At 48.9% G+C, this 27,963-nt stretch overlaps 1 protein-coding gene across 4 annotated transcripts; it reads left to right on the plus strand.

The window, feature by feature from the left end:
* The first annotated feature begins 144 nt into the window (after positions 1-144).
* Positions 145-27,121, plus strand: SHROOM1 (shroom family member 1). Of its 4 annotated transcripts, none has more exons than XM_071758571.1 (8): positions 145-258; positions 4,981-5,071; positions 18,436-21,212; positions 22,086-22,156; positions 22,805-23,368; positions 23,748-23,898; positions 24,650-24,922; positions 26,537-27,121. In XM_071758571.1, exons 3-8 carry the CDS (start codon positions 18,528-18,530, stop codon positions 26,789-26,791), a joined length of 3,999 nt encoding a protein of 1,332 aa, XP_071614672.1. In that variant the 5' UTR covers positions 145-258; positions 4,981-5,071; positions 18,436-18,527; the 3' UTR covers positions 26,792-27,121. The 4 variants fall into 4 exon arrangements, with proteins under 4 accessions (XP_071614672.1, XP_071614673.1, XP_071614674.1 ...); XM_071758572.1 differs by having other exon boundaries at positions 23,751-23,898; XM_071758573.1 differs by lacking the exons at positions 145-258; positions 4,981-5,071 and adding an exon at positions 10,895-11,063.
* The last annotated feature ends 842 nt before the right edge of the window (positions 27,122-27,963 follow it).

The raw sequence follows: 27,963 nt of genomic DNA on the forward strand, positions 1-27,963 counted from the left end.
CCCCTTTTTTCCCCCAAAAAAAACCCCCTTCTGTGCAGCGGGGTGAAGGGGGGGAGTCCGGGAGGTGATGGATGGGGCAGAGCTGCGGGGCCAGCTCCAGGTTCATTACCCTGACCCCACCTCCGAGCCTGCCCCTGGGCAGGGCCCTCTCCAAACCTCCCCCCGAGCTTCCCGGAGCCCTTCCCAAGCTTTCAGGAGGACAAGGACCCGGCAGAGTTTGGTTGCTCCATGGCCGAGCCCGGGGAAGCGGGGCCGGGGGTAGGTAAAGCTGTGGGATGGGGAGGGATGCTGGGGGGTGGCTTTCAGCAATTAAAATGGAGCAATTAAAGTGATTGCTGCTAATGAGGGGGACGGCGGGCACCAGCCTGGAACTGATCCGCCTGTGGGAAGGGGAGGGGGCGGCTGGGTTGGGAATTCTGGGGAGAAAAGGGGAGGAGAAGGGGGCGAGCGATGCTTCAAACAGTGCCGGAGGTGTTCGGGACCTCCCAGAGCAGCTTTTTGGGGTTTTTTTGGGTTTTTTTTTTCTTCCCCCGAGCTCGGGGTGACCCAGAGAAAGTGAGAAAGTGGTCCAGGCGGTTCGGTTCGGTTCGGTGGGGTTCCCTGGGCTGCTGAGCTTGTGCCAGATCGTGTGCTCAGTCTGCGAAGAACACGAGGTTTTCAGAATGATTTTATCTGACCTGATGGGATTTTCCGTGGCCAAAAAAGCAGCAGCACAATTCCATAGTTCGGAATCCGTGGGATTACAGCGCTAAAGCAGTTGGGATGGGTAACAATGTGATTTATTTATGCTGCCTGCAGCAGGAGGGGCTTTAATTTAATTAACTTAAAAACCTGAGCTACATAATTATTTCCTGCAAAAATCCCAGGGGCAGGAATCGCCTGGACCCTTTTCCTGTTGTGCAGGGGCTTGTTCCTGGGGTTCTTCGCTCGGAAAGGTCTCCTTCGCAGCATTTAATGGCGAGAAAGCAGCAGCCTCAGGTAGCAAGGGAAGATATTTCAGTGCAGAAGCGTTTTCAGAAGAATTCCAAACTTTTAACTCCTCGAGCGTTCGGCGCTCGGCAGAAAATCCGCGAAGTGAAGTGTTGGAAAAGCAGAAACCCCTCCGGATCGTTTGTACCCGAGGGGGAAAATGAAAGGGAAAACCTGAGAGTTAAAACTTGAAAAGAATTTTTGAATGGGGGTTTAGGATCAGAGGGAGCCGGGCTGCATCATTAGGGGAGGTGACAAAGTGCCTCCAGTCCCTGCAGGTTTTCCAGCCACCTCCAAAAGGTGAGGAAACAGGGAAATGTTTATTTATGGGTTTGCCCGAGGGGGGTTTTGCACCCTGATGCTCTTATTCGGCCTTTATTTAGTGCTAAGGTGCCAGTCCAAGCACGCAGAGGGCCACGTTAGCCCTGGGAAGCACATCCAAGCATCCAGCAGGACCTTGAGGATGGAGCTGGAGAGGGGCTGGGGATGCTGAGACCCCCCCAGCCCCAGGCCAGGAGGCTGCAGGTGCTGCCAGGTGCTTGGTAATTTCAATTCTAACACCCTCATTTCCTCCTTCTTTCTTTGCCAGGGTTTATTTCACTTTATCCCCAGTTTATTATCCAAGAACTTGTATTCTGGCTGCTTGCTTTGCCCAGAATTCTGAGGGAAAGGGGGGCAAGGTGAATCCTGTATTTCTAAAAAGAAACTTGGGAGGGGGGGGTGGAAAAAAGAAAAAAAAAAAAAAAAAGGAAAATATCTTGCCTGTTTTCAGTGCTCCTGACGTGTCACTAAACAGCCTTGTTTCCCACGCTTTGAAGAAGGGAAATTAATTTTGGCTTGCATTAATTTGCATCAGGGATGTGCTTTTTGGTGTTCCCTCTGAAAACCTTCCCAAGGCTGGCCAATTAATAAGTCTGCAAGATGCACTTCCTTTGATTTTTTTTTTTTTTAATTTTTTTTTTTTTTTCCATTTTTTTTTTTTTTTTTTTAAGTCCCCCTGATGCCTGCAGATTCTCTCCTCACCATACTGGAACCTCCAGGACCCTTCAGTTGTGGCTGGGCTGACTCTGCCAGTCCCAAAGCACCAAGTGCTGCCTGAACCAGTGGCTTGGGATGAGAGGAGACAGAGAATGGATTTGTGGAATAATTGAAGGGCAGGGCAGGCACAGGAGGGGAACAGGAGCTCTCTGGGTGTTCTTTTAGCATAATGTTATATGCAAGGCATTTTAATACAGAGGGAACAAAGAGCAGAGGGGAGAGGAGGGGGAAAGAACCATGATTAGTGGGTTCCTCTTTGTTTGTGATGCTTTCTTAATCTTAGTTATTAAAATGGAGTTTTAATTCCCTCAGAAGTTATTTGCAAAAGGAAAAAAAAAAAACAACCACTGCTAGAAATGTCATTGGTGTCAAACTTGAATACATCTCCTCGACTTTATTCTTTGAAAAATTCCCTCTGATTTCCCTTCCCTGGGTTTTCATCCTTTTGGCACTGGGATAACACCAGCTCTCTGTACCAGCAGGTATCATGCAGAATGCTCTGGGGTTCCTTATTTATCACTCTGCACTCCCAGGCTGCCACCCTGCTGCACTTCCAGGGACCTTTTTTTACCATTTTTTTTTTTTTTTTTTTTCCCCCCTCTATTTTTCCCCTCTTTTTTCTCCCTCTTTTTTCTCCCTCTTTTTTCTCCTCTTTTTTCTCCTCTTTTTTTTCCTCTTTTTTTTCCTCTTTTTTTTCCTCTTTTTTTTCCTCTTTTTTCTCCTCTTTTTTCTCCTCTTTTTTCTCCTCTTTTTTCTCCTCTTTTTTTTCCTCTTTTTTTCCTCTTTTTTTCCTCTTTTTTTCCTCTTTTTTTCCTCTTTTTTTTCCTCTTTTTTTTCCTCTTTTTTTTCCTCTTTTTTTTCCTCTTTTTTTCCTCTTTTTTTTTTCCTCTTTTTTTTTCCTCTTTTTTTTTCCCTCTTTTTTTTTCCTCTTTTTTTTTTCCTCTTTTTTTTTCCTCTTTTTTTTCCTCTTTTTTTTTTCCTCTTTTTTTTTCCTCTTTTTTTTTTCCTCTTCTTTTTTCCTCTTTTTTTCCTCCTTTTTTCTCCTTTTTTTCTCTTTTTTTTCCCCTGTTTTTTCCCTCTTTTTTCTTTTTCCCCTTTTTTTTTCCCCCTCTTTTTTTTTTCCCCCTCTTTTTTTTTTCCCCTTTTTTTTCCATGCACAATTCACCCACCCAAAGAGGAGAGGGCCTTCCTTTAACCCCGGGATGCATTTATCTCAGGTGTGTGTGGAAGGCTGATTGCCCGGATTATTTCCTGCCCATTTCCTTAGGTTGGATTTTGGGGGGATTAAAAAAAAATCGGTATCAAAGTGAGTGCTGAGGTGTGAGGATCGAGTTACACCTCGGTCACTCCAAGGCTGCTGAGCCGGGGGGGGTTGGGTCCCGTTCCTGGGGTTCTCCAGGTGCTTGGAAAAGGGTCCCCAGACCCATCCCTGTGCAGGGGCAGCAGTGACACAACATTTACATTTTGTGCCCCGGACTGGGAGTCTGGGAACGAGGTTTGGAATCGTTTTGTGTGCAAATGAACTCTGTGTCTCAACTTGCTCTGCAAAGAGGGGCAGGTCCTGCCCTCCTGGCCGGGGGAGAAGGGTAAAACCTGGGCTGCCTCTCTCAGGCTTGCTCAGGTGAGCTGCCTGCTGGCTGAGTTAACTGGGGGATATCCCCAGTTATACCCCGGGGATATCCCCAGTTATACCCCGGGGATATCCCAAGTTATACCTCGGGGATATCCCAAGTTATAACCCGGGGATATCCCACGTTATACCTCGGGGATATCCCAAGTTATACCCCGGGGATATCCCAAGTTATACCCCGGGGATATCCCAAGTTATACCCCGGGGATATCCCAAGTTATAACCCAGGGATATCCCAAGTTACAACCCCAAAACGTGTCCCAGCTGGCACTGGGAGCAGTGGCAGATGAGGGATGACAGAAGGGGGGTGAAGAGGGGATGCTTGCAAACTCCTCTCTGCAAGTGCTGGAGCCTGGGGGGAAAAAAAAAAAAAAAAATCACCCAAGGAATGAAGTGCAGAAAGTGTCTGGAGTGCATGGATGTAAATAATGGGATGATTGTCATCATTTCTTCAAAACAGGGAGCTGTCAGCAGCAGGCAAGGTCAGCTCAAAGTTAAGCCCTCCAGATGCTTTCTCTCTCCTTCCTCTCCATTCTTTCCAGCTCACTTTTTTGGCAGGTGTTTTATTTGCCTTTTTTTCTGTCTCCTGTGACCTGGCCAACTTCCATCAGGCCCCAGAGAGAAGCAGGAAGGGTCCTGAAGCTCTTGAACCAGCCCTTTAAGTGTCCTGCAGTGCTGCCTGTCAGACTACCCAAGGATCTGGAATTTATTCCACTTCCTAAGCTCTGTTTTCCCTGATCCAGTGCTGGCTCTTGCTGCCTCTGCCTGGGCAGAAGCTCTTCCAAACCCCAATCTCTGTTAAAACAATTCCCTGATCTTTGTCTCCATCCACCTCCAAATCAGCATTTGTGGGGGTTTTTTTGGTGCTCCTGTTTCAAGCCTCCTTGCTAGGACAACCTTATTTCTCATCATTTTCCCTCTGGTCTCCCAGTCCAGCCTCTGTGAGCTTTTTCTTTGTTATATTCCACCTGTTTCTAAAGCTTCTCTGAGTTTTCTTCCCCCTGCTTCTGATCCAAGCAGCAGGGAAATGAGGGTGCAGCTGGGGATGCTGCTGGAATTCCAACAGAAAGTTCCAAAATAGCCAGGTGAGCTGCAGGGAAACTTTCAACCCAGCAAAGCTCTCCTGAATTCATGCAGAGTGGTTGTGCAGGGATTTAAATTCAGCCCCAAATTTAGGTGGTGAGCATTCCCCAGATAAATTATCACCAATAGTTGGAGCAATAGCTGCTCCTTGGCAAGCTCTGAACTCCAGAGGACCAGAGCTGCTGTTGAATAAAGGGCTGTCACGTTTTTATTTAACCTTCAGCAGACATTGCATTATCCTGAGGCTTCTTCTGTCACAGGTGGAACACTTCCTCTGACAATCTAAAGAAGATCCAAACCCCATGGAGGGCTCCAGATGGAATATTCCAGTGGAATGGATAAACAACTGCTGTAAGTACCCACAGGAGAGGTGAAGGGATGCTCAGGAGATGGAAAGTGGTGCTGGGACACACAGGGCCTTGCTGGAATCCCCAAACCTCTCTGGTTTTCATCCCCAGGATGAAATGAGCTCCCTCTTGGGACTTCATTCTTGGTGCAGCACTCCTGGTTTACAGCTTATTTCTAATTTCCAAGGTTATTTCTTGGATCATGGATTTTTCTGCTCCTCTCCCCGTTGCCACAGGGGCTGCTACCTTCAGGAACTGGGGAGGGGGATCGAAAAGAACAGGAATTATGCACTGATTTCTGTCAAACAGACTGGTAAAACAAGAAGGATTTGCTTATATTAAAAAAGGAGCCCTTTCCAGGTCTGTGAGGTTTGGTAGCAGATTGTCAGGCAGGAGATATCTGGGCAGGACAGAATGTAATGTGTGTACCTGGGAAAATTGCTGCTTTTAATAGATAAAATCAGATTAAAAGAGCAGAGACTCACTGCAGCTTCAGGACAGACACCCTCTATGCTTCTGTTCATAACTTCTTGCAACTTCACCACATGAAAATCATCTTGAAATGGGTTCCTGAGTTGTTTTCCATAGGGAAAGCCCTCGCAGAAGGTGTTGGGAATTTCCCATTGAGCAGAGCTTGCAGAATAGGGTCCTTATCAGCCAGAAAGGGTCAGAGAAAAGAAAATGTGTGCTTTGTAAATTATTAATCTTGCATGTAAAATGGCCTTGGCTATGATCCTGTCATCCCAATGCCTTCTGAATTCAGGGAAGACTCCAGAATTTAGATGCTTAAGTGGCATTTCCAAACTGCTGGCTCTTGGGTGCTTACCAGATGTGAAGCTGTGTGATTCCTGAGAGCTCTGGAACTCTTTTTAAGTGCTTGATTATTAAAATAATATTGCTTTTACTTGTGAAAACATCATTGCTCAAGGTGTGTTGAGAGACAGGATGGTTTATTTATTTTTTTCCTTTTCCCAAGCTACATTCAAGAGACATTTAGATGAGACGCTGCTGGTTTGACACAAACTTCCCTGCAGTCTGCAGAAGCCCAGGAGAAAGAATCCCCTTTTATCAGTCCTTACTCTGCACCAAACTCTACTCAGTTCCTGGACCTTCTCTCTCTTAACTTGCTGGAATTTTTGCCTTCAAAAACCTTCTGCTGACCAAGCTGGCAGAGCCCACACCTTCCCTTGCTGGCCCTGGGTTTATTTGGAACTTAATGGCCTAAGGCTCCTTTTCTTGGTGCCATCCAATGGCCACGTTATTTGTTTGGCTTCCCCAGCACAAAGAGCTCATTGTGCTCCAGTGCTTCGAGGCCAAGCAGAGATTCTGCCCCTGCCTGGGCCAGGAACCCTCCTTAGTTCTTTATTTTTTGAAGGGCAGAGGACAGATGCCTGATGACACAAGCAGGCAGCAGCTGGCATTTCTGCTCCCCCTTTTCCCCCAGGAACCAGCCTGTCCCTCCTCTCACTTCTCACAGATGTTCCAGCACCTAAAAGAGGAAAAAATAGCTCCCTGTTTCTGGGAGTTGTTCGTTAACCTCCTGCACTACTCCTTAATGCTTTGCAACATGGGGGGTTCTGGAGCATCTTTTTAAAATGCAGAAAGAAGTCTCAACTGAAGTCAAGTTTTATATTTATCTGTGAAAAAAGGAAGTGCAAAGCTCCTGGTGTGTGAGGCATTCCTGGATCAGAATGCCTTGGCTTGTTGTTTTGTTTGGTTTTTGTTTTTTTAATGCCCTTTCATTTAGCCAACATACAGAGAGTTTTGCCACTGATCTGAGTGGAATCAAATCACTGATTTGGGGATTTCTGGTAGCCCTCAGTTTGCTGGCTGAGGGCAGGACACTCATCTCTGTCTTGGGTCCAGCCTCTGCTATTAGCTCAGGTGGTCCCAGGATGGAGGGACAGACCCCAGTGCTTGTTGGGTTTCACTCCTCTTTAGATGGAAGGAAGCTCAGCACAGCTCCTGGGGAGCTCACCAAGTGCCTGGGGATGAATTTGTGCCCCAGGCTGAGCTGCTGGGCTGGTTCTGTGCTGCTCTCCTGCCCAGCACTCTGCTCCCCTCCTCTGGCATCACCTTGATGTTCACCCAGTTCCTTCCTCAGCCCAATAAACCAGCAAAAAAACTGAATAAACACCCTGAACAAATTCTGCAGAGTCCAGCAAGCACAGGAGCTGCAGCAGGGCCAGGGTTGGGATGGGAAGGAAAAGGAGGGGCAGAGAAGGGTGAGGTGACAGTGACCAGGACTCTGCTGTGTTCCCATTTAAATGGTTTGAGCAGATTCTGCCCTGAGGCTGGGGAGGGACTTTGGACAAAGCCATGGAGTGGCAGGGTGTGGGGGAATGGCTTTAAACTGGAAGAGGGGAGATTTAGGTTGGACATTAGGAAGAAATTCTATGATTTGGGGGTGGTGCAGGTTGCCCAGAGAAGCTGTGGCTGCTCCATCCTTGTTCCAGCCCTGGTTCTGGTTTGTATTTCATCTTTCTGCCCCTGGAGACTGAGCAACCAGGGACCAATTTGGGGTGTTAGAGGCTATATGAAAGAAGACTGTCCCAGCCATGGGGAATCATTATAATATAATAATATAATATAATGGGCAGTGGCAGAATGGGAGATGGTGGTGAGCAGGCAGTTCCCTGGGCTCTTGTCCATCACTGGTGTTTTCTGTAGGGTTTCCAGAGTTCTGGGTCCCTTGCCTGCACACAGGGCACATCCTAGTGATGTGCAGGTTAAGCAGAAGGTCTGTCAAGCAGCAATAAGAGGCAAATTTGGGCCTGATTGTTGGTTTTCTACTTCCAAGCAATTTTGTGCTGTGACTGGTGGTGTTTGGAAAGGAAAGGCATAGGGATGGCAACCACCCTCCTCCTTTATCAGGAGACTTTCTACCTTTCTGAAAGCATTAGGTGTAAAACTTGAGGATTCCCTGAAAGCCTGAGCTCTCAAGAAATCAGAGTTTATCAATGTTTCTGGTTGTGAAGCAGAGTTTGGGAACATAACATAGACACACTCCAAACATTTGGGAACCCCAGGGCAGATAAAATGAACCTCAGCTCTGTTGTTTTTACAAAAATCCTTTGGCTGTTTTTGCTCTTGGCCCTGGTTATTATTGTTACCCTGTCAGTTTGTAGATAACAATCCCAAACATGCTTTTTCATGGCTTACAGATCCCCCAAGAAGCCTCCAGTTGCCTGCTGGAGGTGCCGAGCACCCAGCTGGTGCCTGCCACAGGCTGAGGTTTCTGCTTTGCTTCTCTCAGATTCTCCACTTCTAACACATTTTGGCTTTAATTGCCAGGAGCAGCTGTAAATCCTCTCTCCTGGGCTCTCTCCACATCCCATTCAATCCCTATTAGACATTTTCTCCCACACATTTCAGGGCAGGGCTGTGGTTAACCCCATCCCCTGGGGGTGCCTCTGAGGCTGAATCTGAGCATTTAGGGGGGGGAATGATTCAGCCCAGCTCCCCAGCCCTTCTGCAAAGGGGGCAGGGGGGGTTCAATCCATAATTCTGGGAAAATATGGGTTGGCTGTGCCAGCTGTGGCCCTGGAGGAGCCCTAACCCTTCTCCCCCTGAGCTCTGCCTGGTGCTTGTGGTTTCAGCAGCCCATCCATCCCTCCATCCACCCACCCATCCATCCACCCATCCATCCCTCCATCCCTCCATCCCTCCATCCCTCCATCCCTCCATCCCTCCATCCCTCCATCCCTCCATCCATCTATCCCTCCATCCCTCCATCCATCCATCCATCCCTCCATCCACCCACCCATCCATCCCTCCATCCCTCCATCCCTCCATCCCTCCAGGCTCAGAACAATTTCCCATTGTGAGAAGGGATCAGTGGGGCTGGGGCCCATCTACAGCATTTCAGAACTTCTTTACGAGGCTGAGAACTTAGGAGGAGCAGTTGGAGTTGGGTGATTTATATGTGTAATCAATTTATAATTAGTGAATGCTGTTGCTGTGTGCCCAGCCTTGTGTTCTCTTCCAAGCTGCTGGTAAAAAGGCTGCTGGCTTCGAGGTCCAGGTTACCCAATGCTGTGCTGACAGCTTCCTTCTCCTCAGGCTTTGCACTCTTTTTCCAGGGTTTCAAGCAATTTGCTCTGAGCTGTTGCTGACACCTCCACCCTGCAAAGCTTTCAGCACCCCTGGATGGGGAGGGAAGTTGTGTTTGGTTCGGAGTTTTTAGTGGATTTATCCTGACAGCAGTGAGGCAAGGAGAGGGGTGGTTATCCCCAGGTTATACCCAAGAGACTCTTCTTTTAAGGGCACCTGAACTTCCATGTCTGTCCTGCTCTTGTCCAGAGCAGTCAGAGGGCAGGCACAGAGCCTCTGTCTTACCCTTGAGGCATTCAAATGCCTTAAAAAAAAATCTCCTCATAACACAGGGGCAAAAGCTGGCAAAGGTCTGTGGCAAAGCTCTGAGCCAGTCTCTGAAGCTGATTCTGAATTCTGCTTTCAGGTTTGAATTTTTCCTTCTGGAAAAAGCTGGCATCGTGCAGGGCAAGATGTTTGGGGTTTTATTTCTTCATTTCTGGGACCATTGCACACGGTCCCCTCATCTCCTGTTGTAGAACCCGTGGCATCCATCAGATTCCTTGGCATTGCTGTGTGAAAACAGCATTTAATGCAGTGACAAACACCCAGTTAATTACTGAGTAACCTCCCAGGAAGCCTTCTCCATAATCTGGGAGTTTCTGGTCACACTGTTTGCTGCTGGAAATCAAAATGAGGCTCAGGGTGTGTGCAGGGTTTTGAGGAGGTGCCCAGATGGTTGCTCAGAGAAAAGCCTCAAACATGGGTTAAATTGACACCAGTGGTCTGTATTCCAGAGATTCCTGTGTCCTCCTTGTGTGCAGGAGATGTGGGATTGAGGTTTTCCCAACCAACCAGTCCCAGATCAAAAAAACAGGGACAGATCCTGAACTCTCTGCAGCAGCTTTGGTACCGCCCGGCTGGGGAGGGAGGGGGTGTCAGGCAAAAACCAAAGGCTGGAGCTGTGTCCCACTTGGTGGTCTTTGCCACCACCTGAAAGCAGAACGTAGCCACCAGTGAGTGGATTATTTTTATAGGAAGTGTGGGAGGAATTCCCCCGTTTTCCCCTGGTTTGATGCCTAAGAACAAACCCGAGAGTCGTCTGCAGGGCGTTACCCGGTTGGCAGCTTAGTTAGGAGAAAAAAATAGGGGCATAAAAATCGGCTTAATTTTTAAGCCCAGCTGGAAACCAGAGGGAATTCATCTCAGGAGAGGAGGGTTTTACAAACTGTGTGTATCAGGCACCATTGCAGATGTTTGGAGGCAGGAGGGAGTCGATTGCAGAGGCTTGAGCTGATGCAGTCACACCAAACAGAAAACCTGCATTACCTTTTAGTGTGCAGCCCTTTTCCCTCTCCCCCTCTGCAGGTAGTACATAATTTTAAAAGCAAATCCAACCTAGCTACTTTGTTGGGTTGAACCTAACTGCTTCCAGCTGGATTTAATTAGCTTTTCTCTAGCAGTGCTCTTTGGCTGCCCCAAAGCAAGGGCTCTTGGCCATTGCTCCAGATCCTGGGCTGGGGACGGCAAAGAACCAGGGCTGGTGGAGTGCAAGATGCTCCTCTGGTGATGCCACCCCCGTGGGATGCATGGGAGGGCCTCTCCTTTGCTCTCCACTGTGTCCTCAGCCACATTTTCATGGAATTTTTCAGCTGTGCCCACGAGGAGCTGTGGCCGCTGCCCGGCGGGGTTAATAATTGCCTGGTGAGGTCAGGAAAGCACTGAGCCTCCTGTTTGCTTTTCTGCCTTTTTTTCCACTGCCACTGCAACGCCGTGCAGGGCAGAAAAGCAAAGCAAAGGGCAGTTTTCAGCAGAGGGGCTGCATGTGACAGTCACTCGTGTGGCTTTGGGGCCGTGCGTGGAGCTGCTCGCTGCCACCGAGACGTCCTGGTGGCACCTGGGCCAGGTGAGAGCCTGGGGACGTGGCCTCCAACCCCCTGTCCCTGTCCCTGGAGATGCTGCAGGTTCTGATCTTTGCCATTTCTTTTGCCTTGGCTTCCAGAGTTTTTCTGTGGAGGGAGCTGGGCTGTGGGGCCAAAGCAGTAGCCTGGCTTTTCTAAGGAGCAAATTGGAGGTAGGAAGCTGTGCTACCTGTGAACTTTGGGTTTCTAGAGGTGATGAAGCCAAATGTTGTGTCAGTGGGTGTGGGGGGGTCTCGTTTAGGTGGCTGTATCTGGGATTTATTGTCTCTGGAATCCAGCAGTTGCTGGATGTGCCTGGATTTGCCCTGCCTGTGTATGTGACAAGAAGGGAGGTGATGTTCTGGTCACCCCACGCTGCTCATCTTCTGTTTGCTGCAAATCTGGTAGGAAGAGACCCAGGAGTGAGCTGTGGAGGTGGCAGGAGGAGAAAAAGTCGTGCTGGAGAAGTGTTGATGTTCCCTGTCAATCCTTTTTCCCCATCAAGGACTAAATTGGCTCCGGGGCTTTTTCCAGAGCTTCTGCTGCCAAAGTCCATCTGCCCCCATCCAGAGGCACCTTTCTGCAGGAGTCAGCAGGAAAACAGAGGAAGGAGCAGGATATAGCTTGGAAAATATTAAAACCACATTTTGAAATGTTTAACCTGGGGTTCCAGGCAGCCTCAGGTTGTAGAAGGCACCCTGGGCTTCAGGGCTTCCCCTCCCTGTCTCTGTGTGGGCAAGGTGAGATTTTTTATAGGTAAATTTGTGATTAGAACCAAGTAAGTGAACAAGGGCAGAACTGGATTTATACCTGAAAATGCATCCTTAACATTGTGAGTGTGCTTAAAATTGTAAGGTTTAAGGGACCAATCTTGCTCCTGGAGTGGACATGGATGCTCTGGTGTGGCACCTGGGGTTCCACCACCCATCTGATGGGAGCTGGGTGCTGTCCCTGCCCTGTCCCCTGTGCCTCTGTACTGACCCACAGCAGCAGTGGCTGCTCTCAGGGCAGTTTTTTGTCTGTGGAAAAGACCCTTAGAGCACCAGGAAAGTGGAGTCTGCAGCCTCTTTCTATCTTGGGCAGAGCCATCCATTAAAGTCCTGAGAAGAGTTTTCTATTCCAACAGCAGGAAGCAGATTTGGCTGCCAGAAAACCACTGGACTTCAAAAGATAAGATGACTTCATGGCTTTTCCCAGCCAGGCAGCTCTCTGAAGTCTGAGTGAGAGTTTGCTCTCCCAGAGCTCTAATAAAGCAAATAATAAAGGCAAATTCTGAATGCTTTTGGTTTGGGATGTGTGGCTATTGATGGAGCTGCCTGCTAGAAGCACGTGGGCTTTTTTCTAATTAAAGACCATTAATAATGGGCATAATTTATAAGCTGTTTTACACAGAGTCCTGTGTTAAAACTGTGAGATTTTTCTTTTTCCCTGCTCTTGCTGAGGAGCAGTCAGTGGGGCAGAAATGAGAAAAGATCTTCTGAGTCTGCTCTTCCCACTGCTCCTGGAAATCAGACTTTTTTTTTCCTTGCTCCCTGCTCAGGCTGGTTGGTTTGTCCATCAGGGCCTCAGCTGTGCCCTGCTCTGCTGGAGGTTCCTTGTTTCTCTGTTTGTGGGTGGGTTTTCTTTCTAAAAATCTGAATTCCTTAGAGTCTGGAATTCTTTAATGCTCTTGACTGGGTTTGAGTCTGTTTTGATAAGCCTGTAAAGGCAGGATGGAGGGTGAATTTATGGCATCAAATGAACTTGGTAAGGGTAAGAAAAGAGAAAAGAAAAAAGAAAGAAAAGGAAAGAGGAGAGGAAAGGGAAAGGAGAAAGGAAAGGAGGAAGGGAAGGGAAGAAGGGAAGAAGGGAAGGGAAAGGGAAAGGTAGGAAAGAAGGGAAGGGAAGGAAAGGAAAGGTTGTGATGAAGTGAGAAGGGAGGAATGGAAACAACTGGAAGGAGATGTATACATTTGGGATGGAGCTGTGTTTTCTGGCCAAAGCATGGTTTTTTTGGAGAAGTTCTTTTAGAGGAAGAAACAAAAAGAAGTGTTTGGTCTTCAGCAGATTAAGGAGTAATGATGGTGGAAGCCAAGAGAAATTTTTTTTGAGGCTGAATGAAGAGAGTCAGGGAATTCCAGGACAATGGGGAGGTATGTGGTGGGTGAGAGCTCTAATTAAAAGGTCAGACTCTGGTGGGTGCTCAGGAAAGGTCTCTCTCAGGGCTGTGAAGAATTGCCAGACCTGATCTTCCTCATTAAATCCTTTGCCAGGGATTGGACCATGGTTCTTGGGTCCAAAAACATTTTATTTGGGCCAGAGCTTCCCATCATCCCAGTGTGCACGTTCCTGAAGCTCTGAACATCACTGCTTGGGAAGTGACTCCAGGGAAGGTGTAGGATGGGCCAGGTCTGGCTCAAGCCCTCACTGGTCAGCAGGAATCTCTTCCTTACAGAGCCTGGCATAGCTGGGTAAGGAGCTGGAGGAAGATTTATCCTCCCTTCTCCTCATCCCCCCAAAGAAAAGGATATTGGGATGCATTATTATTAATTTCCGTCCTTCTCTAAATTACTCAAGACAGTTCCATAGCTCCAGGAAGCATTAAGTCTCTATCTCTGGTTTTTACTGGGAGTGTTTGTGTTCCACAGACTGTGGTGAAAATGATTTCTGTGTCTGTGAGACAAAGCTCCTCAAAATCCCACGTGGAGGATGGATGTCTGATGCTTTGCCTTGCCCTGGCTCTCAGCACCAGGGGGAGTTTCCCTCTGAGCCCCTCAAAGCCCAACTTGAAAGCTTGTCCTTGGGTTTTGATGTCTGATACCCTTGGCAGCCATCAGCTACCTGCAGGATAGTTCTGGAAATGGCATGAAAGGAGAAATCTCATTTTTAGACTCTTCAGAGACCTTTGCAGGAAAAATACTGAGGAGCAGAATGTGAATTTTCCACTCAGCTGAAGGAGCTAATGTCACCTGGTGTGTTCTTTTCTGATGCTCCCCTGCTTGAAAGCTAAAGCTGGAAGTCCTAGGGGATAAAACTGGTGATTATAGATAAGAAAAATAATAATACTAAAAAAAGAAAAAGGGCTGAGAGAGAAACAGGGGCTTTCAGGGATGCTGGGCACAAAGCTGCTCAGCCAGCCACTCTTTCTCTGACCCTTTCAACAGTTGTGTGAGGGTGATGGAATTTGAAGACCTCAGACATTTGTCTGGAATTTCTGAATATTTCCCAGTCTGCTCAAAAGAGCAGCTCTTATTTCCAGACATCTTGCTTCTCAGTCAGAGCTGCAGCCCCTGGGAACACAGAGCTCAGCTCAGAGCTGTGTCCTGGATGGAGATGTGGGAACCTGGTGACCTACCAAAGGTTCCTGAGAAACCAGAGGCTCTTTACTCACCTGCCCCAAGATTTCAGCCCCTCCAGCCTGCCCTGGGCAGTTTGTCTGCCAGAGCAAGAGGCTCTGAGCTGATATTTTGGTAGCAGAGTGATCTGATGCTCAGTGACCCAGCTGGGTCAGGTGCTGCAGTCTCTGCAACTGACTGGAATCTGAAGAATTTGGGTTAATATTGACATCAGGTGTTTGCCCTTTGATAAGGCCCATGAGGGCATTCACAGACATGGCCATGACATAATACCAGCAGGTTTGGGTTTTTTTTTTTTTTGTTTTTTTTTTCTCTCCTGTCTCACACCTCTTGTTCCCCTTGCTCAGGGAAGAGTTTGAGAGGGATCAGGAGCTGTGTGTCCCCCTCCCTTGGTTTCCATGGAGCCCTTTTGTTTGTAAAGGGCAGGGATCCAGAAATCCAGGGGGTTGCCTGCATCCCCAGAAAGTCCTGGAGGAGGAATCCTCTCTGCTTTTCCAAAAGTTAAATTCCTCCCCTACCACCACCAATAGCTCAGCTTCACCACCAATACCTCAGCTTCACCAGTAGCTCAGCTTCAGAGGAAGGCTTGAACTCTGTTGTCTTTATTAAGGGAAATGCTCATTCTTCCTTCTCTGATGGGAAGGTTGTGTTGGAAAACTGAAAAGGGGGCTGCCCAAGGATGCAGCAGGACTGTGTGGCTGGCTCAGTGCCAGGGGGTGTTTTTCCTGGGTTGTGGAGGATAAATCAGAGGCTTGTTCAAGCCAAATCCCTGTGTTTCAGGTGGGAAAAGCATTGCACAGAGCTGCAGGTGAGTTCTGGGTTAGTTAGCAGCAATTAATAGAATCTAAATGAGGTCAAACAGGAACCAACTGCCCTGAAAAGATGGGTAACTGGTTAACTGGGTGCAGCCTGGAGTTGCTGGTTTTGCTCTGTGCAGAGTTGATTTGCCAGAAACATGAGGCTTTCACCTGCTAAGCTGGCTGCAAGGAATTCAAGATTGTGCAACATAGAGCACATTTTTCCCTGGAATTAAGAGGTTGAGGTGGTGCCTGGTGTTTGCCCAGCAGCCTGTGAGGGGCTGGAGGCTTCAGCAGGACCCAGACCTGCCCTGAATCCTCAGGGAGTGGAGCTGATGGATGCTGGGGGGCAAAAGTTTGAGCTCAAGGACTGGTACCTGAGCTCAGCAAACGTACAGCACGAGCTGAACAGTGGGAACTTCCTGGCGTTGCCTTGCCACTACTATTTGGTCATTTTTTTATTATTTGGAAACTTGGAACACTGTGATTTGAGGCACAAGACCTGAGGATCTCAGCCCTGGTGCACACAGTGTCCCCTGGCATCCGGGCTTTGTTCTGCCCCAGCCAGCAGCCTGCTGGGAAGCAGCAGCCAAATCCCATTCCCTGCAGACCCCTCCTTCCTCTTCCAGACTTTTTTTGTTCACTTCCCCAATTTGTCAGCATTTGCAGAGAGAGCTGGGCCCTGTCTGGGGCTTTCGTGGAGTAAATATAATAAATAAGTGGATGGTTTTTTAAAAAACCAAACCAACTTTGCAGCCTAACAGGATTTTAGGGGCTTTATCTCTTCCTGAAGCATGTTAATGTTCTTCCCTTCATCTTCTGGGGTTCTTGTTGGGTGAAAGGTGGATGCAGACCATGTTTCCTTTGGCTTGCAGAAGTTTACAGTGCAAACATTGGGAGCCTGTCTGGAATGTGGACCTTGTGTTGCAGCCTGGCCAGAGCATTTCTAAGCCCCAGAGCCAGCCTGATCCATGGGGGTTTCCACCACCTCCCAGCTGAGGAGAACAATAACATCATTGTCCTTGTCACCTGAGTTTTAAGTACATTTTTGTTTTCATTTTCCACGTGAAAGAGAGGGCAGTTTTCTCACAGTTGGTTGAGATCAATTGTTCTGCTTCCAGGAAAACATTTAGGAAATATTTTCTCCAGGAGAAAAGTGACAGTTTTTCCCTGTGTTGTGGTTTAGGATTGTATTATTCAATTTTTTTGCAGAGGTTACTGGGGAACAGTGTAATGCTTCAGGTCTTGGAGCTTTTGGGGTCACTTCCAGGATGTGGAGGTGTGAATTTTGGTCTTGAGCAAATGTGGTAAATGTGAGCCATGGCAAGAGGGGGGACCAGAGGGCACCTGATGGGAGGGAATTCTCTGGCTTATCCAGCATTTCTCTGTGCTGCAGGAGGCTCCAGGTGGAGGAGGGAATATCCGAGGAGCTGCAATCTCCTCCTACACCTGGGAGAAACAGGGACCCTCTGCTTGCTGCTGCTGTCTCCAAGTCAGGTGTTCTTCCCCTGCTTGTCTGAGCTGCTGGAATTATATTTCTGGTATCACCACAAAAGCCTGAGTCAAAAACCCTTCAGTCTCTTGCCAGCCTGACTGTAAATCAGAAACAAGTAGCTTGAGGTAGCAGGAGAGATCTTGGGAAGCAGCCAGGTAGGAAGCCACAGGAGGGGCCATGAACCAGAGCAGGGCTCTTACTGAAATTCTGGGCTTAGCTGTGAAAAGTTAGAGCCACTTTCTCCTTGAACATCAGGGGAGCTCTGTTAACTCCAGAGGAGCAGAGGAAGTCCTGGCTCTGTGTGTCCTTAGGCTCAGGGGGTAATGGAGCTGCTTGGAGAGGTTCCACTGGAGCACAAGTGGGGCTGAAAGAAAAGCAGAGAGGAGGATAATGACTGAGGAATCTTTCTGCTGCTTCCCTGGTGGAATCTGGCTCCCGTGGGGTTGGATCCTGAGCATCTCCCAGCACCTCCAGAGCCCACCCAGCTCTGGAGTTTCAGATTTGTTGGGATGTGATACCAACTGTGGTCCAGTCAGATTCTGCCTTTAGTGTTAGGGAGCTCTCTCAGCTGCTTTTCTGTCTCTGTAGCTTCCCCAAGTCCAAGGTTTTCCTTTCACCAGATACCTGAGGCTTTTGTTTCCTGGGTGAGAGGAGGGGAATGGCATCAGCAGCCCCTGATGCTTCATTTTGCTTCAGGAACAGACAATTAAATTTCACAGCTGCATTTTACATCATTGCTAAAGAGGGAGTTAACTTCACCAGGTGTCCCTGAGTCAGTTGCTTGCTGAAATTCCAAAAAAAAAACCAACAATGTCCCTTCAGAAATTCCCACCGTGGGGTGTTTTGCTGTTTTCATTTCCCAGAAATGTTTCTGGTTAATTTATTTACTGTGCCCCACCAGTCCAAGTCCCCTCTAGAAGTTCACTTGTGTGTTTTGGCTCCCACCCAGCTCTTCCTTTGGCTCAAAATGAATGATACCAGGGCTGTCTGTGAAACAGGGCAGGAATGGGAAGGTTTTTGCATTTACCCAGCAGCTCTGCCAGCTTTGTGAGGCCCCACTGGAGGCGTGTGGGATGGGGAATGGCAGATGAAAGGTCTGGGGAGTTCAGCCTTTTTGAAGAAAGCAGGCAAGTAATATTCTGGTAGGAGTTGGCAAGGCTTTGCAGCTCCTCAGATGTGTCACATGGAGCAGCAAAGGGCTTCAGGAGTGGGTGCTTGGTGGCTTTTAGTGACTAATCAGTCTTCAGGAGTCATTGAAGTGAGAATTACTAAATGAGGTCACTGCCTGGCACCTTGTCTGGCTTTTTTTTAGGGGTTTGTGGCACCCACGAGCATGGCAGTGGGGTTTGCCAGGGGAGTTCTTAGCATCAGCCAAAAAAAAAACAACTTGGCTGTCTTTTAAAAAAGTCCCTGATTTGGCACTGACAGCAGAACCTCTGCTCTTGTATTTGAGCACCTCCAGGGTTGGGCAGCATCAAGGTTGGGATTTTTAACTTCTCAGATTTCTTTCTAGGCAGATTCAGAAAGTTGTGTGGATTCTGCCCCTTGATATTTTGCAGTCACAATGGGAGGGCATCTTCTCTTTGTCTGGGTGGTCTGTTAGATTTAATGGACATTTGGAGAACTCTTGTTATTGCAGGTTTGTTTGCTCTGTGATAGAGGAAATGAACATCCCAAGGTCCTGATAATTACTGGAGCCAGAAATTTACTTCCAGCTACTCTAAACACTGGAGTTTTGGAGTCGAGCTCAGTGCAGGATCTCCCCAGCTGCAGTCTCCTCACTTGACAGCTTTCTCTTTCTTTTTTAGGATCCTCTAGACATTACAGGAATGTGACTCCAGGAAAAAAAAATCCTTCTCTAACAGCTCCATCAGACTTTGATTTCTGGAAATGCTCCACCATGGCTTCATCTGGGAAGGAGATGGAAAGATGGGCTCAGAGGCAAGGTGGCAGAGCTGGGGAGCTGGTGGAGCCTTCTGATGGTGGCAATGCCCTGGCAGGAGTGAAGCTGAGCAGCAGCACAGATCATCTCTCACACCTCCCCAGAAGAGCAGACTCTGCTTACAGCTCTTTCTCAGGGGGATCAAACATTCCAGAGTATCCCAGCCCCCCGTGCCACGGGGAGAACTGCTCTGTGCCTCCAGAGCAGGCACCCTACATGGACTCAGAGTATGTAAGAGGCATTTACAACCTCAGTGCAGCAAACTCTGACCTCAGGTACCTCCACCCAGACCCGAGCATCAGTGCTCAGGGCACCAGCCTGGATGGTGGCCACACTCCTACCCCAGGGATGCTCAGCCAGGGACTTCTGCCTGCACCTCCTCCTTCTCCTCCCGCCAGACTTGACAGCTACAAAGTCACCAGACACCTTGAAAACTCCAAAAGGAGACCAAACTCTGGAGCCACAGCTCCCTCCCTGCAGGGAAATCACCTGGCAGAGAGGGATGGAGCCTGGAGTCAGCACAGGGCTGGCACAACTGAGCAGGAGAAAGTGGCTGCTAGGAGAAATGCCCTGGAAAGCAAGGCTCTGGCTTCTGCTGATTCTGCAAGTGAGGGATCTGTAGCCAAAATTCAGGGGTTAAAGACAGAGGAAAACAGAGAGTGGAGCCCATCCCAACAGCCTACAAAGAGGGGTAACCCCCACATCTTCAGCAGACCTTCTTCAGTCATTTTCCAAGAGTATTTAAAGACTGACTCTGTGGCCAATGTCCCTAAAATCCTTTCTGCTTATAACTCGGTTCAGACTTACAGAATTCCTGGGGAGATGAACCCCAGGTCCTGTCACCCAGTGAGTACCAACCCTGGCACTGGTAGTGATGCAGGAAAAGACAAACCCTGTCCCTGCAGCGCATGGAAGCCAAAATCCAGAGAAATGGACCTGCAAAGCCCAGTGCCAGAGCCCAGCCAGCAGTGCCTGCTCAGGGCCAAGCTTCATTCTGACTTGGATCAAGATGTATTTAAGGACAGTTGTGACTTAAAGTGTACAGAGAGTGCTCTTCTGATTAAAAATGCTCCCAGGAAGCTGAACAGTTGTGGGGAGGAAAATGGGTGCTGTGACTCTGAAGGAGAAGCTGGGAGGGATTTTGGGGAGCCCCTCCTGAGCCAGCAAAGCAAAATGCAGAGGCCAGCAGTGCCCTGCAGCTGGGATGCTGCAGGAGGGGAGCAGCCTCCCTGGGAGGGCTCAGCTCAGGGGAAGAAGCAGTGCTGTGACATCACTCCCCAGATTGAATCTATTTTCAGACCAAAGGAGGATTCCACATCTCAGTTCTCACCCAAAGTCCAGAAAGAAAACCGGGCTGGTAAGAGCAGTCCTGACTCCAGCAGGCACCTAGAAGAAGCAGAACCTTCTGCTCAAAAATATCACCCTGAGCTCTCCAAACAGCTCCTAAAGCAGCTCCAGGATGATCTCTCTGGTGAACAAATAAGCAGGCAGACAACTCCCATGCTTTACTACCTTTCTGGGGGGAAAGCCACCACCATCCTGCACCCCAAGAGGCTGACCCCACGCAGTGAGGACTCGGGGAGCTCACCAAAGGAATTCCCAGCCAGCAGCCCCCCTGCCTCAGCACGGAGCCTGGAGATCCAGAGGGAAAACCATCAGCTTCAGGGGAGCCAGCAGCACCAGCACTGCAGGGCTGGGGATCTCCTGGCTGGAGATCTCATCCCGGGGAGTCCTGCTTCATCCACGGATGAGAGCTTCAAGAATGACTACAGAGAGAAGCTGAAAGTGGCCCAGAGAAAGGTTTTGAGAGAAACCTCCTTCAAAAGAAAAGACTTGCAGATGAGCTTGCCCGTTAGACTCAGACAGAAACCTTCCAAAAGGCCTTCAATTGAACACCTCAGGTCCTTCTCCCTCTCCAGTGCAGGGGAGGATGCCAGACCTCTTCCTTCTTCCCCTTCTCCTCTCCAATCCTTGGAAAGCTTCCCCAGGGATGAAGAAGTGAAGAGGCCACAAGCAGGTCGAATAGGGGGCAGGAAAAGGGTGACAAAGGAGCAGAAGAAGCTGTGTTACTCTGAGCCTGAGAAGCTCAACCAGCTGGCAGACAAGGAAGTGCCCTGGAGCCAAGTCAGGGATGAAATCAGTGAGCAGGATATAGCAGCAGCCAGGAGAAAGACTCTGGAAAACAGAGGGAGGGCACTTTCCAGCTCAGGGATCTCCAGGACAGAGCTGAAACAGATCCAGCAAAGTGCCCTGATGGAGTACATGGAAAGAAAGAGAAATCAGAGAGCAGGGGGCTCTCAGCACCTCCCTCTGCACCAGCCCCCCCAGCACAAGAGGCTGTCCCATCCCAAATGGGCTCCTGGCAAGGCTTCCAACCCCCAGAGGAGCAGGGAGCTGCAAACCACTGAGGTTTTCTGCCCACTTGCCTCTAAAGAAACATCACCAGAGGGTTTTCCTCCCTTGGCATTTGTTCCCCCCAGGGGTCTGAGCAGCAGGAGTGACCCCAGCTCTGCTCCTGGGACTGGGGGCTCAGAGCACAACCTGGGTCCCCAAAAAGTGGTTGGGAGCTGCACCAGCAAACGTGGGGCTTCTGCATCTGGGAGAGCTCAGGAGAGACCAAGATCCACTCCCCCTTCCACGCAGGTGAGAATGGCATTAAAATGGGAATTATTGCCCAAGTCCAACTTGGAAGTGTCTGCCTGGCTTAGAGAACTCTGGGAGTATTCACATGGAAACACCACGAGGGAGGAATTCAGGCTTCATGATTTTTTTCCAGCATGCAGCAGAGGGTGAAGAGGAGAAGCCACATCATTTTCTTAATCTAGAGGAAAAGCTGTTGCTGGCTGCAAGCAAATTACAGGCTCAGCTCTGCAGTGTCCTGCAAACAATTCAGGGGGACTTTGGGTGAGGTGCTTGCAGTGTTAAGAGGTTAAATATCTGTGATTAATGATAACTCCTAAGAGTTTTGTGGCAGAGGTTGCAGCAAACAAGGTGTTCTTGAATGGGCCAAGGGAATTGCAGAAAGGTGGCAGCTTTGTGAGACTCTTGAAACTGAGCCTGGGTCTGGGTGTTTGTTACCCAGGGGTAAAGGCAGGGAGGAAAAGGATTTTCTGCTTTTTTATAAGGCACCAACAATTTTGGCTGCTGAACAGGAAGGCCAGTAGCTGTCAGGATTTGTTGGCAAGGAGAATTATGATGATAAAAGGGTCAGAAAAACAAATAATATTTTACTGAAATTACCTGACTGAAGGGGCTGGCACACTCCCAGCAGTGCTGCCTGTTGGAGAGTCAGGGAAAATATGCATTTTGTGGCTGATCTTTGGATTTCTAGGAAGAAAAGGTGGAAGAAAAGGAAGAGCTTACAAACAATTTCTTTAGTAGAAAGAAAGAGGCAAACTCAAGCTAAAAACCTTGGTGGAGCTACTCAGAGATCCTGGGGGATCACAGATCCCAGAGTGAAATGAAAAGAGCTTCCTGAAACTGCTGCTTGTCCCAAAGTGCTCTTTTTGTTCCCAGGACACAGGAGGAGGTGTGGGTGGTGCAGTGACCCTGTCTCAGAGTCGTGGGAGCTGTCTGGGTCCCCCCAGGTAAGGCTGTTCTGGTTGGACTTGCTGATCTTTTCCAGCCTCAATAATTCCTGGTTCTGTGGCTCTGCCCTCCTGGAACTCGTGTCCAAGGGATGGGAATCCCCAAACCAGCCCTGTCTGGCTGCTTCTGTCCTGGTGCCTTGGGATCCTTCCTTGTGGGGATGGGAATGTTGATCTGCTCCACTGCTGGTTTCATTTTGGGGCTGTTTTGAGAAGAATTTCTGCTCGGGGGAGCTCCTCCCCATCCCTGAGACCACAGCTCCCTCCTCTGAGCTCCGGAAAAACAGCACCTGCCACAGCCTGGATGCTGGGAATGTGCTCTCAGTTGGCTGCTTTTACTTAGACTCATCTTTAAGTATTCAAATGTGGTCCTAAGTTCCAGAAAAATCATAAAATCTTAATACAAATAAGGAAATTAATACAAGAACTTTATGTGAAAAAGCATAATTTATGATTAGCCGTGCGTTTCCAATTTTTTTTTTTTTTTCCCAAGCAAAATGAATCAGTATTGTGTGGTCTGAATTTTAAGAACTTTATTAAAAAGAGGAAGCTGGAAAGATAATTGCAATTACTGCTTGAACAGCCTGAAAATCTCTTGTGTGGAGCAAGTGTCTGAAAGAGAAGGAAACGTTGTTGTTTTTCTTGCAGTTCCTGTGATCCTGAGAAAGTTGGATGTAAGAATCCTGAATGTAAAGACAATTCCATACCTGGAGATGCAGACTGTCAGGGGGCTGAGGACCTAAACCCTGAAACCTCTGTTCTTGCCCCAGGAAGTGGAACCAGGGGAGATGCTGGGGTGGAGGAGGGAAGCAGAAGGAAGTCTCTGGATGGGAAGGATGTGATGCAGCCTGGAGAACCTGCAGCCCCCTGGGAACAGGGCACATCCTGCCCCCCAGCACTGGCTCAGCCTCCCCAGGGGGACAAAAATGCAACCAAAGGTTCAGCTGCAAAGCAGAGCAGCCAAGGGGATCTCCTCCCCAGGAGGGATTGGGATCAGCCCAGCAGGAGAGCACAATCTCCTGAGGACCAGAGGTGCCAGGAGCTTGCCATGGAGATTGTTGCCCAAGACAGTTCCCTGGGGGACATCCTCATGCCTCATCCTCTTAGGAAAAGTGTGCTGGACTTGATGGAGGGTCTGTTCCCTGGGAATGTTTCCATGCTGGATAAATCACACAGAAAAAAGGGAGATGGAAGGCATGCCCAGGAGAATGAGTAAGTAGACAAAAGAAATTATCTGGTGGTTACAAGTGTTTTGGTGTAGGAATATCATGCATTTTCTGGTGGTAGGATGACTTGAACACACTGCTTTATTTTTGTTTCATTAGCAAAATGTTTTAGCTTTCTGATCTCCATGTCAAGAAACATCTGAGGCTGTGACAGGAGCAGTGCAGCTCAGTGATGCTTTCTGAAGGGAGCTGTGACAAACCTGGGCTGCAAATCTTTTGTTCTGTGTCTTCCAAAAAAGCAGAAAAATTGCTGCTATGAGAATGCTTCTCAGCCAAGATGGATAAAATCATGAGCACAATGTTTGGGAATAAAACTCTTCAGTGTTTGTCGTGGATGTTTGGGATTTTTTTTTCTGTTCCAACAGCAGGAAAAGCAGTAGAGATGCAACAGAAGAATGTCCTGAATCTGAGCATGATGCCAAGCAAAGGAGTGGAGATCCCACCTCGAAGGCAAACCAGGTCCTGAGCAGGAGCAGGGGCAGCACCAAGGACCTGGATGACATCACATCTAAGAAGGTAGGTGGGTGCCCATCAGAGCCTCTTCACCACAAGAGAAAACTTCTTGTTAAGATGTCACCTCTGCTTATGTGGACAGTTTTATTCATTACTTCTGCCCCAGCAGGAAACTTGCACGGGCAGCTTGGAATCATTTTTTTTTCCCAGTAGGTAAAGTCCTGGCACATGGGTGAATTGATGTTAAGTGGTGGTGTTTAAATCCTCCCTTGTTTCCCCCCTTGTTTCCCCCCTTGTTTCCCCCCTTGTTTCCCCCCTTGTTTCCCCCCTTGTTTCCCCCCTTGTTTCCCCCCTTGTTTCCCCCCTTGTTTCCCCCCTTTTTTTCCCCCCCTTGTTTCCCCCCTTGTTTCCCCCCTTCTTTCCCCCCCTTCTTTCCCCCCCTTCTTTCCCCCCCTTCTTTCCCCCCCTTCTTTCCCCCCCTTCTTTCCCCCCCTTCTTTCCCCCCCTTCTTTCCCCCCCTTCTTTCCCCCCCTTCTTTCCCCCCCTTCTTTCCCCCCTTCTTTCCCCCCTTCTTTCCCCCCTTCTTTCCCCCCCTTCTTTCCCCCCCTGTTTTCCCCCCTTCTTTCCCCCCTGTTTTCCCCCCTGTTTTCCCCCCTTCTTTCCCCCCTCTTTTCCCTTCTCCTTTCCCAGACCTTCAAATAATTCTCAAAGCCCCAAACTTGTCACAGCCCAGAGGGGACAACCCCAGCTCTCTCCCCACGCTCCGGGATCTCTCCGGCAGTAACACCTTCCCCTCCTTTGCTTCCTTGGGCAGCTGGAACTCATCTCCAGGCTCCGTTGGAAGCTGCAGAACCTTTGGGAAGAACGGGAAGTGGTCCTGGGGGAAGCCCAGGAGTGTGCCCGGCGTGGGGAGGAGCTGGAGGCCCTGGTGCAGGACATCTGCAAACCCAACGAGTGCCAGCGCTACCTGATGTTCATCGGGGACCTGGAGAAGGTGCTGAGCCTCCTGCTCTGCCTCTCCAGCCGCCTGGCCAGAGTCCAGGATGCCATGAGGAGGATGGATGGCAATGCAGATGCTGAGGAGAAGGTGAGGGGCAAGTGAGAAAAGGGGTTCCACTTGGTTTGGTCACTCCTGTGACCGGCTTCCTCCTGGCTCTTGGCAGCTCTGCTCGGGAGCTGGAAGTTAGAGATGGATCCCAAGCGTGGGGATTCCATCAGGGAATGGGTTGGGATGGAAGGGACCTTTAGGATCACCTAGTTCCAACCTGGGCCATGAGCAGGGACACCTCCCCCAGCCCAGGGTGCTCCAAGCCCCATCCAAGCTGGGCTGGGAGAGGGATGGAGCAGCCACAGCTTCCATGGCCAACCTTCCATGGTCTCACCACCCTCAAATTAAGGAATTTCTTCCCCATTTCCAACCTAAATCTCCCCTCTTCCAGTTTGAAACCATTTCCCCTCTCCCTACATATCAAAAGCCCCCCCCAGCTTTCCTGTAGCCCCTTCAGACGTGGTGGTAACTTGAGATAAAATTCCCTGCAGTGTAACTCAGCTTCCAGCCAGTTTTGCTGGAAAATGAGGAATTGTCTCATGTCACCAGGAAATCTTCTCAAGTCTGCAAGCTCTCTTTTTTTTTTCCTGGAGGAAACAAGCCAGTTTATTGCAGGAACAATGCTTTCCTGCTGTCCTTACTGCTGGAAGTTGTGTTTTTATCCCTACAATACCTGCTGTTCCCTCTCTTCTGGAGAGCTCAGAAGCTGAGGTTGGGGTTTCCTGGAGCTGTGCTCCTGCTGACCCAGGGCTACACAGATTTGTTGGATCAGGGCACTGAGAGATTCCTGCTGTGCAGTGACATCTGGAGCATCAGGAATAAACATAAAATAAAAAAATCAGGAATAATTCTGAGCAATATTTCACACTGAGTTTGGTTTTGTGGCTGGCAGGGGGGTGTGTGCTGCTGTGTCTTCAGTGTTACATTGCTACTCCTGGTAGTAAATACATTAAAATAATTTCTTCAAGGTTTGGAAAAAGCTGCTCCTGTTGACAACCATCTCCCAGTCCCTGCAGTTGCCCCAGGGCTGTATGATCAGTGCTCTTGATCCTTGGCTCCATTTTTAGGGTGTTGGTAATTATGGACACAGTCCTGAGGCTGGAGGATTCCCAGTGGTGCTGTCCCTGTGCAAACCATTCCAGCCAAAGGAGAATTAGCTAAATTCCAAAGGCTAGGAATATCCTGCAGAGCAGGCAAGGCTTGGTAATTGTGGGTTTGCTAAAACAAACCTCTGAGGAACAGGTACTGTCTGCATCTGTCACTTTATCACATGCAGCAGGTAATGGAAGTCACACCTTTCATAAAACGCTTCTTAACGAGGTGTTAAAAAGCCACAAAACCCAAAGGTGTGTTCCTGAAAGAGCTTCCCACTGACTGGAGCTGGATACAGGGTGCTCCAAGATGACCAGGGTGTTGAGAATAGTGATATTTTTCCTGAGAGCAGCAGGGAAGAAGCAAGCCCTGGGTCTGCTGGGTGTCTTTACCTTCCAAGCCACAAGAGTGAGTAAAAAAACTCCAGAGGCCACAAGAGGAAGTCATTAAACCCCATCAATTGAGGCTTCCAAAGGGAGATCTACAGCCTGCCAGGGATGCTGACTTCTCACAGCATGCTGCTTTGGTTTTTGTTGTTTTTTTTTTTCCCCATCCTCTCAGCACTCACTGAATGAAAGGCACAAGCTCCTGTCCAGGCAGAGGGAGGATGCAAAGGACCTGAAGGAAAACCTGGATCGTCGGGAACGAGTGGTCTTTGGGATCCTGGCCAAGTACCTCACTGAGCAGCAGCTCCAGGACTACCAGCACTTTGTTCAGCTCAAGACCTCCTTGTTGATTGAGCAGAAGGACCTGGAAGAGCAGATTAAATTTTTCAAAGAGCAATTAGAAAACCTGGAGAAAAGCATCCCCCTCTAGCATCCCCCCCCCCAAACGGGATGCTCCTTCTTACACGTGGGAACTGGGGACTGGAGATCCCCCCCCACACTCAGCTGGGGGAATTCTTGCCATCCTTTACATGCCACAGTATTGACCAAGTGCTTGGATGCTCTGAGGATGCTCCAAGCAGAGGTTTGGACATTCCTTCCCCTCTGGCCAGGCCAGCTGGGGGCATCCTGCAGCACACACAGCCCGGAGATGTCTGCCAGGATTCCTGCCTCCTCTTGACTTGGCATGAATTCCCCCTTCTTGTCTCCTGTCCATCTGTTTCCAGATTGACATCATCCCAATAAAAGAACCATACAAATATTTGCCTCTTGTGGGTGGGCTGAGTGTTGAAAATGGAAAAGGATGTGGGTGTTCAGCTGGAGGCTGCACAAAGCCAGGGGAAACCTGGAGTGTTCTGGGGAAACCCCTGCCCTGAAAATACACTGGGATGGGAGAAAAGAATGATTCCCTTTCTTGGCAGCTGCCACCCATGAATCTTTCCTGGCTCTGTGGAATCCCAGGAAGCTGTTCAGTAGTGGCTCTTGTGAGGGCAGCAAACCTGGGGGCTGTGCTGGCACAGCCTGGCAAAGAGGGACAATCAGTGAGGGTGACTTCAGTTGCAGGAATGCTCAACTCAGAGTTTATTCCTGCAGAATCCTTTGCAAAGACCTCACTGTGCTTTCAAAGTGTTTTTTTTTTTCAAGCAGGGGGTGATTTTAGGTAGTTCCCAGCTGTCAGCATGCAGAAGAAGAAGTCCTGAACGTGGGGGAAGCTCTGCTGCAGGGTGAGGTAGGTGGGAGATGATTCCCTTTTCGAGGAGGCTTTTTATAAATCCCTCAGCAAAAATCATTTAAATTACTCTTGTGTGTTGTGAGTCAAACCAGTGGTGTTGCTGTATTTAAAATCTGATCTGTGATTTTATTTTTTTTTTCCTCTTTGTTTTCAAGTGTTCAGTGAGAGGAATATTCCATCTGAGCTCCATACCTACACCATGAGTAATAATCCAAGGCAGGTTTCTTCCCCAGGCAAAACAGATTCTCATTGCTTTGTGATCCTGGGAATGAGGAAATGTTGTAGTAGGGGGGTGTGTTCTGAAATGTTGTACTGGGGGGGTGTGTTCTAACCACAGTGAGCATCAGGAGGTGAAGGTGTCCTGTTCCTGA

The sequence above is a fragment of the Heliangelus exortis genome, chromosome 15 (genome assembly GCF_036169615.1).
Source record: "Heliangelus exortis chromosome 15, bHelExo1.hap1, whole genome shotgun sequence".
In the NCBI taxonomy this organism is placed as follows: Eukaryota; Metazoa; Chordata; class Aves; order Apodiformes; family Trochilidae; genus Heliangelus; species Heliangelus exortis.